Source organism: Ixodes scapularis, unplaced genomic scaffold (assembly GCF_016920785.2).
Source record: "Ixodes scapularis isolate PalLabHiFi unplaced genomic scaffold, ASM1692078v2 PGA_scaffold11__112_contigs__length_91849675, whole genome shotgun sequence".
In the NCBI taxonomy this organism is placed as follows: Eukaryota; Metazoa; Arthropoda; class Arachnida; order Ixodida; family Ixodidae; genus Ixodes; species Ixodes scapularis.
Window position 1 is genome coordinate 59,585,440 of NW_024609837.1, and position 12,039 is coordinate 59,597,478.

General features: G+C 47.0%; 1 protein-coding gene across 1 annotated transcript in view; it reads right to left on the reverse strand.

The window, feature by feature from the left end:
* Positions 1-9,202: 9,202 nt before the first annotated feature.
* Positions 9,203-12,039, reverse strand: part of LOC8036140 (peptidylglycine alpha-hydroxylating monooxygenase) — a 29,944-nt gene continuing 27,107 nt past the window's right edge. Inside the window, exon 11 of the mRNA XM_029983139.4 lies at positions 9,203-11,422. Within this exon, the coding sequence (XP_029838999.2) occupies positions 11,242-11,422 (181 nt within the window). The 3' untranslated portion in view covers positions 9,203-11,241. The remainder of the gene's footprint in view (positions 11,423-12,039) is intronic.

Consider the following 12,039-nt stretch of genomic DNA (forward strand, 5'->3'; position numbering starts at 1 on the left):
AAAGTGTTATATAGGAGAAGTTTAAGTGAAACAGGGGGCAAGGGAAAAGTTTCTTCTGAGATAGCCTAATAAGCGATTAGCGTTGTTAGTGATATTTTCGACATGGATGTTCCAAGAAATATCGTTAGTTATATGAACACCGAGATATTTATAGGTTGACACAGAAAGCATGGTGGAGTTATTAATGCAGTAAGAGGGACAAAGTGTTCTTTTGACGGGACACTCTCATGGATTTATATTTAAAGGTGTTAAGTTTCATAAGCCAATTATCGCACTAGCGGGTGACGTTGTCAATAGAGAGTATTAGCTTACCGCCTACCGGGCGACCGGGGGGTTACCGCGACCGTCACTGCAGAACTGCGCATGCGCCAATTATGCCACGCTACTCGGCTTACCGCGTTTACCGTCAATGGCGACTGCCGGGCATCGGCTCCGACGGCCGGCGTAGACTAATCACTTACTGTTTTGGAATGGCGGGGGAGGCGTCTAGAAACAATCGTCGCACCACATAACATGGGAAAGGGCAAGTGAAGCGGCTCTGGTTGGCCTATAAAGGCTTTCGCCTACCCGAGGTCCATAGCAAAAATCCGGGCTTCCATGGCCGCCGGACAGGCCGGTTGAATAGATGGATGGTAACTGCTATGCCCCTTGTTTCGGGCGGCAACCTGAGCCACCTAGCCGACATTAGAGACTGGTGCTGATGGCAATGGAGCTGCGAATGCAAACAAGCAGCGTACAGGATGATGCTGTTTGCTTGCATTCGTGGGAGAACGGTGGCCGAGTGGGCTAACGCACCACAGCTCGGAGCACGTGTAGCGAAAGCTCGCACTGCAGAACTCAGAGCACTGGGTTCAAATCCCCGTCCCTGCCCGGTTCGATCTGGACGAGCATCGTACCGGCTGCGTTCGTATAACCATGACTGGTGGTGCACGTTAAAGACTCCAGGTTTTCGGTCGTACCGCACTGGCCACACTGCCCATCTACAGCGAAGAAACGGTATCGCCAAATTCAGGCAGACTAACCTCGCGCTGTGTAAATATTCACACAACGACCAATTTCACTTTTTCTTTTGGCTTGCATTCGTTCCAATAAGCTTTCTATTCATTTGCGCGCTCCAATAAATTACCAGTTGCCACAAATCTCTTCAAGTAACCGCATGTTTTTTGTTTTGTTTTTTTATCACAGGGATCAAACAAATATATGAAAGAAAAGTAGAGGATCCAACATTACATTGCAATTTCTTAGCAAGCTAGCCAAGACTAGACTGCAGCGTCTTAGCGATCATGGCAATGGCGCGTAGTGAGAAGGCAGTATGTGGCCCTGCGCCTGTTTTGAGAATGCGTTTCAGCGCGTCCGATGATATATGTCTTTTGCAAGAGGCCGTCAATGCAGCACCATTTTCCAACCGGGCAAAGTGGCTTTTTATGCGGTATTTGTCCAAATAAATGTACCGCTTTAAAAACGAACCACGCCGGTATTCACTATCACCATCATGACTTTTTCCAGCCGTTGGAGAAAGAAGAAACTTCCATAGGCGCGGTCAGGCGCGGTTACGGTATGCTAAAACGTTCTTTACCCGCTACGCTCTCGGTCCGGTACCGGCTCGATGGTCGCGGTCGCGGTAACCCCGGCGGTCGCCCGGTACGCGGTAAGCTAAAACTCTCTAATATCGGTCTGAAGAGCAGATATGTCGGAGTCGTTAACGATTCCTTATAAACTAGTCATCAACGAATAGACTGGTAGAAGAGGATACATGCGTGGTAAGATCATTAATTTTGTTACGCTGTATTCTCAGCGTATCTTGCCCCTGCTGTTCTCTTCTATCCTTCAAATCCGAACATCACTTCTTCTTCTTCCGTCACACTATCCCCTCACAAAAAATAAATGACAGTAAGTTCACTTCAAGCTGAGCAGCCCTCGTACCGAGCAAGGCGGTTTCTGTGAACCACGAACATGCGCGAACGAGCATTGCGTTGCACGCGGTATACCACATCGTTCAGGCGCGTGACAACAATGAATGGTCCTTGCCAGTCACGCTGTAGTTTGGGCGAAAGCCCCGGTTTTCGCAAAGGTTTGTAAAGCCACACTTTGTCTCCCGGTTGAAACATTTCTTGCGTGGTGTGCTCGTCGTATCGTGCCTTCATTCGCTGGAAAGCGATAGACAGGCGCCCTCGAACGAAGTCGTATGTCCGCTCGAGACGCATCATCAGGTCACCAACATAAGACGCGGGGTCAGAGGAACGGTCTGGTGATCTTGAGAAAGCGAGTTCGCACGGCAATGCGAATTTCCCGTCCAAAAAGAATCATGGCGGGTGTGTACCCGGTGACTTCGTGAACTACAGTTCGATAGGAGTAGAGCAGGGATTTCCCTGCTCTACTCCTATCGTTTTTCCGAAGGCACCCCCTTAATTCACAACGACTCCTATATTCGCAATGCCCCCCCCCCCCCCCCCCCTTTAACCCCCCCTCCCCCAAAAACAAATTTAGACACTTCCCCTGATTTCAATTCCTGGGGAAACCCCTGGAGTAGAGGAACAGAGGGACAAAGCAGTCCCAGTCGTCTTGATGGTTGTTGACAAACATCGCCAAATGCTGCAGTATGGTGCGATTAAAACGCTCCACGAGGCCATTGGACTGTGGATGCAGCGGCGTCGTTCTTGTTTTGGTGATGTTGAACAGTCGACAGACATCTTGAAAGACCTGTGACTCGAAATTTCGTCCTTGGTCTGAGTGTAATGACAAGGGTGCGCCGTACCGAGATATCCAGTGGGTTACCAAAGCATCTGCCACGACAGGGGCGGTTCGGTCAGGAATAGCGATGGCTTCTGGCCATTTTGAGAAGTAGTCCACTATGACAAGAAGAAACCTGTTGCCAGTTTGTGTTCGTGGTAGAGGACCGAGAACATCTATGGCGACACGTTCAAATGGTGCTCCTCTGACGCGTTCTTGCAATGGCACCAGTACTTTTTTGTGTGGGCCCTTACGCGAAGCGCACAGGTCGCACTGACAGCACCAAAACTTGACATCGTTGTGGCACTGCAACCAGTAGAAACGCTCACGTATCTTCTGAAGGGTACGGTTGACGCCAAAATGGCCTCCTTCGGGACTGCTGTGAAGCTGTCGAAATATCTGGGCGCGGAATTCGGGTGGTGCAACTAGTTGAAACACGACTCGGTCACCAGTGGGTGTTTCCCAGCGTCGGTACAGAAGTCCGTCACGTAACTCTAGTGTGTCCCACTGGGCCCAATAGCTTAATGCTGCTGGAGATAGGTGGGATATCTCAGTACGCTGTGGCCGACGGCCGTTTCGTTTCCACTGGACGCACAGGCTGACATCAGGATCACGTGACTGGGCCTCTTGTATTTCTTGCGGTGACCACATGCTGTTGGTTATGGTGACGGGGCAGAGGGTGCGACTCAGGCCCGAATTACGGCGAATCATGCTCATGCACTGTCGACAGGAACCCTCACTACATGGACGCCTAGAGGGGGCGTCGGCGTTGCTATGGATCCCGCACGATATTTAATCTAGAAGTCGTACTGCTGTAGATGTTCTATCCAGCGGGCAACTTGACCTTCTGGTTCTTTAAAACCAAGAAGCCATGTCAACGCTGCGTGGTCTGTGCGGATTATAAACTTCCTGCCACACAAATAGGGATTGAAATGGGAAAGAGCCTTGACAATAGCGAGAAGTTTACGTCTTGTGGTGCAATAGTTTCGTTCTGGCTTTGTGAAGGCTTTGCTGTAGTAGCCAATTACTCGTTTATGGCCTTCCTGTTGTTGAGATAGTACAGCACCTGCCGCGGTATTGCTCGCATCTGTGTCCAGAATGAACAGCACGTTGTCTCTTGGGTAAGCCAGCGCTGGGGGCGACGTTAGCGCACACTTTAGTGCGTCAAAGGAGTCTTGGCATTCAGTAGACCATTTGAATACCTTGGACTTCTCGGTCAAGGCATATAGAGGCTTGGCGACTCGTGAAAAACCAGGGACGAGGCGCCGGTAGTACGTCGCCAGGCCGAGGAAGCTCAGCACGTCAGCACCTGATGCTGGAGTTGGCCAGTCGGTGATTTCTGATAACTTCAGTGGATCAGGAGAGACGCCACTGGCTGCAATAACGTGTCCTAGATATCGGGCTTCCCGAGCAAAAAGCGTGCGTTTTTCAGGGGTCAACTTCAGGTTTGCGTCTTGAAGTCTCTTGAGCACCAACTCGAGATTAGTCAAGTGTTCGGTGAAGGCCTTTCCAATGACAACAATGTCGTCTAAATACACAAGGCAAGCGGACCAGGTTAGTCCCTATATGACTTTTTCCATTAGACGTTGGAATGTTGCGGGAGCGTTGCATAGCCCAAAGGGCATGACTGTGAATTGATAGAGCGCGTTGCCGGTGTTGAAGGCTGTTTTTTCGCGGTCTGATGAATGTACGGGAACTTGCCAGTAGCCGCTCTTGAGATCAAGGGTGGAGAACCAAGCAGATCCCGCGAGCGCGTCTAGGATATCATCTGTCCGTGGTAGTGGAAAAGAATCTTTCTTTGTGATGTCATTTAACTTCCTATAATCGACGCAAAATCGAGTTGATCCATCCTTTTTTTTACAAGGGTGATCGGCGAGGACCAGGGTCCATAGGCTGGCTCAATGACACCTTGTCTGGGCATTTGTTCAACGAGGTCATTCACATGTGAACGCTTCGCCAGTGGTAGTCTGCGAGGCGCTTGCCGAATGGGGTCTGCATCACCGGTTATGATGCGGTGCGTAGCCAAATTGGTATTTCCCAAGTCAGTGTCGCTACTGCTGAACACAGCCGAAAAACGTGAAAGTAAATTCTGCAGTTGAACAGCGTCATTCTCTTGAAGGCGAGGAACAGTGGCAGTATAGAGAGGTATAAGGTAAGTTTTGAGACCAAGAGAACACGGTGTTAGCGAGTTTAATGGCAGCCCATTCGCATAGCACACTGATACAGTCGCCGAGCCGAGATGAAATGCCTGTGCCCCAACGTGAAGGGTCCCTTGAGCAAAGTCGAGCACGCATTTGTGGGTCTTTAAGAAATCCATTCCCAGTATGCAATCCTCAGTTACTTCTGCTATGACCACAGGTAGTGTCGTCTGCAGGCCACGAACTTGGAAGGGAACATTGGCTTGTCCCAAAACTGCAAGGGTAGCGCCAGTTGCAGTTTGAAGACTGGAATCAGGTCCCACAGGCATGGCTGAGAGATGTAACCGGTCGAAGACTGTGGGTCGGACGACTGAGTTTGTCGCTCCGGTGTCTATATCAATGCCCGCACAGGGACGGCATTCATTGTACCTTGGAGGTAGATGGATGAGGGTGAAGCTACCGAGCAAGTAGAAGTAATTTTTTTTCGTGACGCTCTTTGAGCACCCGTTGGTCGGGCATCTGGGGGTGTAAGGGGACATCGCATCTTGCTGTGTCCTTCTTGTCGGCAGTTCCAGCAGATCATCTTTGGTAGGATTGAGGCGGGTGCTGCAGGTGGAAGCCTCGTAGCCAATCGTGATGCATTACGGGCGGCCTCCACTTCTAGCGCATAAATGCGGGCGGCTCGAAGTGTTTGAGGACGAAAAAGGCGGACTGCATCTTGAATCTCAATTGACGCAATTGCATCAATAAAAGCCGCAGTGCCAACGGCATCTACAGTCTCTTCAGGCGAACCCACGAACGATAAGCGTGTAAGACGCTCGATGTCGTCAGCGAGCTGAGACAACGTCTCACTCGAATTTTGTCGCCGGTGCCGCAGTTGGGTGTGGTGTAGGTACCGTTGATGCCCATCACCGAAGCGTTGCTCCAACGCTTGGAATAGAGAGGTGTACGACGTACGAGATTCTGGCGACATGTGGTGAAGGACCTGTAATGCTGGACCTCTGAGATTTACTGCAAGTACCTGTGCCTTTTGCTCGTTGGTCCATCGATTGGCGGCAGCAAGGATCTGAAATTGTGTCCCGTAGGCGGACCAGGTGCCGGCGCCGTCAAATTGTGGCGCCCGTAGCTTGAGATACGTGGCAGACGGGTCGATGGTCGGTTGAGTCGTGGGTGGAAGCTCATTTTCACCGGTTGGTAGAGAGCTTGGTTGTGCTAGCGCTCGAAAGCTTTCGACGATTGCGACTGATGTTCTCTCGAAGGAACTTGAAATGGCCTCCAGGAGAGCCGCATCGCGTTGCCTGAGCTCTTGGGCAGCCCGCTGGTGGTGGACATCCAGCAGAGCTGCAATGGCGGTCGAGGCATCGGCTTGACTGTTAGGGTTAACGGGATCAGGAACTGATCGGGGCGGGATGGCTCCTCCTCCAGGTTGCGGAAGCCCATCCGCAGGTTGTCGAGGAGGGTCCATGCGTGCCGGAAGACGGTGTCCCGAACGGAGCTCCACTTCTGACACCAGTTGTTACGCTTTATTCTCAGCGTATCTCGCCCCTGCTGTTCTCTTCTATCCTTCGAATCCGAACATCACTTCTTCTTCTTCCGTCACAATATATATTTGAAATAAAAGTGGACCTAATACGGAACCGTGCGGGACATTAGACTTGGCACGTGAGGTTGAAAAATCAGTTCCATGAGCGTGAACAAATTGGTAACGGTCTGATAGAAACGATTCCATCCAAGCGATTATAATAAGATATATGTTAAGTTTACGGATTTTACAGCGCGTGAGGAACCTTGTCGAAAGCTTTTGAGAAATCAAGAAATATGCAGTCGGTCCTGGAACCCCGGTCAACATGTTCTCTCGCTATGTTGCCATGGGACCAAATATGCTCTGTGCCGTCATCACTTATTCTCTCAATCGTTCGATTTTCTCACAGAGACTCTGATTTCATCACCTTTTCTTTGTCCTTCTGTTCTATTACACACCTCCCACACACAGGGTTAATTGAGGGCTGCTCCACATCTCTAAAATGTGTTTCAACAGATCCGGCCACACTAAATTTTTTCTGGTCTAGTTGTTCATATGCCTCCTATATTCCTCCCATCGCTAGTGACACCACGACATGGTGTCACTGGCGATAGGTCGTTCTATCCGTCAAACCAAAACTGTAACTACAACACAAGAGGGGAATGCTAAAGTAAAACAAACACAAATACCTTAACAAAACGAAAATGCTTTCACTCTGCCTCCTCCACAAAATTTATTATCACTGCTCAGACCTCGAGGACTCACTCCCCCCAGAAAGAATATCATCTCGCCTCAATAACTCCTGTGCTATCAAACGCAGCTATTTTGCTGTTTTATATGTTTGAAGAAAGTTTACTATATTTCTTACTTTTTTTTATTATTCTACATGAGTGCGTTTTTTTTTGTTTTTTTTTTTGTGGTATGAAACTGCCCCTTCCCCCCCTTATGCAATGCCCTAACTAGGCCTTTGAAGTGAAAAAAAAAAATGAATGAAAATGAACTAGTGGCGACATAGTATATTATTTTTTTTTTAAAAAAGAGACATACAGAAAAGGTTCATCGCAGTGGCTAAAACTTCGATGTCGGCGGCGGCGAAAACTTGCGTTACGGACGTCGAATGGAGCAACACGGACGGTGCCAACTTCATTTCACAACCTTTTTTTTTTTTTTTTTTTTTTTTTTTTTGTCGCAGCCGAGGTAAATTTTTTGCTTGGTGCAAAGAAGCTCGGTGGATAATTTTGAGGAAGTCAATGCAGTTATTCTGCGAGGGTTGAACAAATCTTCATTAATAGCACAACATCCGTCACCTGTGCTTGCAATTGAGGTCAATGCTATCTGAAACCAATGTGAACTCTTCGCAACGCCTAAAAAATATTGCCCAGGGCACAGTTTTCTGAACAAAGAGCTTTCCACCAACAAAAAGTTTCGCCAGTAACAAAAAAAATATATATAACCTTGAGTCTCTAATATTGGCATGAAGCGGTATACCGCTGAACAGTACGACTTCATGCGTATTTGTATCTAAAAAAGAATTAAAAGTGTTCTCAAAGATGAAAAGCATGACGGCCTAGTCCTTCGTCCGCGTTCGGTGATCGGAAGTCAGAGAACAATAAAGTTTTCGAATCGAACTTAGTGGCAGAGCGCCCATGTTCTGGAAATGCTGAGAAACCGAAACCCAAGATACTTGACGCTACCAAGATGGCCACGTGCACAGTGATGCCAGACCACCAACAAGTTTCGCATAAATTCGTTTTCTTTCCACCCGAAAACCGCCGATCGAGAACTGACCGGTTTGAGTCGCGCTCACTCTCTCCTCCATGGTCACGTGCCGTTTTCTATGGTTTAGACATGACCACCAAATATAATCAAAGTCGTGGGTCATCGAAGGCACACACTTAATACTAGAAATGGACAAAAGATATGGTACCCATTTTTTCTGGCTTCTAAAAAACTGCAAACATATTGAGTGAGAAAAAAAAGGGGCACAGCCACGTGAATTTTGGTATCTTTCTCTTCCTCGATATTTACTCTTCCTCCTCAATCCAGTTTCGGTTTCCAACAGTTTTCTTTTTTTACTTTATTAATATATACGCGACATTAGCAAAATATTGATTGGATAGTCATCTGACAGCATGATGGATCGCCCGGTAATAAATAAATAAAATTCGGCAGACATTTAATTAAGACTGCTTACATGTAGGAATGCGAAAGCATTCCTACGTGCAGCGCGCCAGGTCTTCCTGTCCCACACGGTGTTCTAGCGGTGACATCATGCTCTGCCACTGTGCAGGCGCGGCGAATCCTGCCGGCTTCACGGCGGCTTCCGTGAAGAGGCATCTGCGTTGCTGTGCTTTTCGGTTTTATTGGGAATGGGCCAAAGGGAATTTAGGTGCCATTTCGCTCAGCCAATGGAAATTTAGGTGCCGTTTTTCGCCGGCTTCACTTAGTGAGACATTTAATGATTTCGCATGAAAAAACTTTTTGGGTGCATGTTAGTGTCCCTTTAATAAGAAAAACGTTTACTTCTCGATTAATCTAATCCAGATACTGTGTGGATAAAACGTACATTGTACTAAAAAGGACTCTGATCTAAAAAAGACAACAAACGAGACTTGGCTTGCAACCAAGATCCAATGTATCATTTTGGGGGCTCCAAGCTCCAAAAGTGATATGGATGATGCCCATGATATAAACACTTGCTATTCCACGTGGTTTAATTGATACCTATCAGAATCACTTTCAATACCTAAAGTAATAAGATAGGAATCTATGTATGATCAAACAGTGATATCAGCACTGAGAGTTGTCCAGATCCACCCCAACATTTTATTTGACACACTAAAAAGTGTACATCAAAATTTCTTCTGTATATTATGTATTTCAAATTTGATCCACACTATAGCTTGATTCGATAACACGGTCCATAGACAAGGACACGATTGTCCGCCTTAACACAAATATATTTACTGTGGTAGGTGATTATCCTTTGCAGCAACTGCAGGTCAGGGATGCAGGTGCAGTACACCATATCCTGTTCTCATTTCAGACCTTTCAGACATTTACATACAATTAAAGTTGTAATGAAAAGTAGATAAATCTGTTATCTGTCTGCCTATGTCTTAACAATGTTGCACCAATATAAATATATAGCATCACATCACCGCACCCTTGATATGCAGTTTGATTACTAAGTGCCCACTAGGGAAACAAATGTGGGGAAGGTTTGTGCCATTACAAGCCGGCACAAACATCTTTCGTGTGAAAACCATAACCCCAATTGGTAGTCATATTTCTGTAAAACAATAAATAGAAACTTCAAAAAGATCAAACGAAAAATTTACACTCCCATCTCAGATACTAAAAAGAGACTTAAAATATATCTGTTGACTAGTGTGGAATGTTTAGCTGTAAATAAACAAAACAAAGAAAACCCTTAGTCTTTCTCCCTTTTAAAAAGGTGAGAATGCACCGCTTCTGCACATTGTTCCAGTTAAAACAAAGTATCACCAACAATTAAAAAAAAAAAGTTATTTCTTTTTTTTTTTCTAAAGTACAGCATAGTACAGCATTGGTGAATGTCCCATATGATACAGATATATGTTTGTGTTCTAGTGTTTTGATTATCAAAAATCATTGGAGTACTTTCCGATCATGGAAAGGGGAAAACTTTGTAACAAACTCCCTTCAAAACTGTAGACACGGTACAACACCAAGCAGGAGTGGTCAAGCATAAATAAATTTAAAAAAAGCTTGCCAACTGATTACCTTATTGTAGTAGTATGTATACTTGAACACAGTTTACATTTGATCCTCTCCATTCGAGCATCATACCAAAAACAAGAATAGCTAAATTCTAAAATTGGTCAGTGTAAGTACCTGTGAAACACATGATGTGACCTAATGGCCTGTTTCACAAAGAGGTTAGTGACATGGTAACTGAAGTCAGGAAAAGAAACCCGCGCACAATTGTAAACGGTGGCTTGCGCACTTCACCAAGAAATCTTTCTTTCCACGACTTGGGGCTGGAAAACTACATGAAAATAAACCGACTTCCACCATCATGCTCTTTCTAAAAGCAGTGTGGCAGCACCCGAATAGACGGAACAAGCGAGTGATGTAACCTCACCAGCTAAAAAGCCCCTACATCGCCAGGTGTAGAGAGACCAGTTTAGACGAGAGACTGAGGACACGCTCTTGAAAAAAAAAAACTTTGTTCATCGTTTTCGAGGGGAGGCACGAAAAAGAACTGCCGAGCAGGAATCGATCTTTACTACAGCCTCGTACAATCCTCAAACCGGAATGTGACCACCCAACTGCATCGCTCCCATTTAACACTGCGTCGCACTAGTCGCACGAGAGCATAAGGAACGTGGGGCAGAAGGAGTTTCGAGCGTTCTAGTATCACTCCCCGGCAGCCAACGAGATTTAGGCTTTGGCCAATAAGGACGCCGAAGAACCAATCACAAAACAAGAAGCGTGACTGCGACAGGTCGCGCCCTGCGTTTCGTACGTCTTGAGCGACCATAACTCCTCAACAACCAGTCTTTCTTAACTGCACTCTCTGGCATGTCTGCATCCTCTGGGCACTCATTCAAAACAGATGGATTAAAAAATTACATTTGATATTCTTACAACACGGGGCAACCGACTTCTAAAAGTCCGAAACTACACAAAAAAAAAAAAAAGACAGTTTCACCGACAGTTGAAAAAAGTCGAAAGTCGCTCCGCCCGAAGAGCGTTCAGGTTGTCTCGGGAGGACGAACCGGTGGACTCGTGGGGTCCGACAAAAACGTTTGGGTCTAGGGACGGTAGGGGACTGCGTGCGGGGGGTCGGACGACGGGAGTGCTCCATCAGTCGAGGGTGCTGGCGTCCTCGTTGACCTTCGCAGTGAGGTCGTCTCTCAGCAGCGGGTCGCTGTGCCAGTAGTAGATGGGGGGTCCGTAGGAGAAGCACTGCTTGTCGTTCAGGATCCTGTCTCCGTCCACGTAGTACATGATGTAAAAGTTGCACATCTCGTCGTTACCCGTGGGGCTGAAAACGAGAACAGCGGTATTTCACGTGGGTGACTCCGCAGTTCTTCTGCCACCAAACAACTCCTGGGGTTCAATTTTGGTCAAGGCGAGAGCGTGATCAAATGTACTTCTGCCAGAGAAAGCTAAAATGTTGTTCACAGACTGCTCGTCTCCTGACACAAGTGGGGAAAGAGATTTGTCTGCTGGGAGGCGTCGTCTGCAGACAAAAAAGAAAACACAGTACGTCGTCTGCTAACTCGGCCACAAAAAAAAAATTGATTGTCTGCAATGAAGCAAGTGTTGCGGCGAAGTGAAATCGGATGCAGGCTGAAATTGTGATTGTCTGCTAATTTGCATTGAAAGTGATTGGCAACCAGTGCTTCCTTTGCAAATATTAAGCGGTTCCGCTGCAGTACAGTGTGCAAGCTGATATCAAATGGTGGATAAAGGAGAACTCTGGACAAGTACATCGAAGGCCATGAGACCTCTCTCTTGCCCTTTGTGTGTTGGTGAGAAGCTGACACCACAACACTATGAACGAACAAGTCAAAACTTTCTTATTGGCCGACCAAGCGTGCCCAGCAGAAACCTGTGGTGCCACGTCCAATCGGTAGCCAGAGAACACTCTTGTTCTCA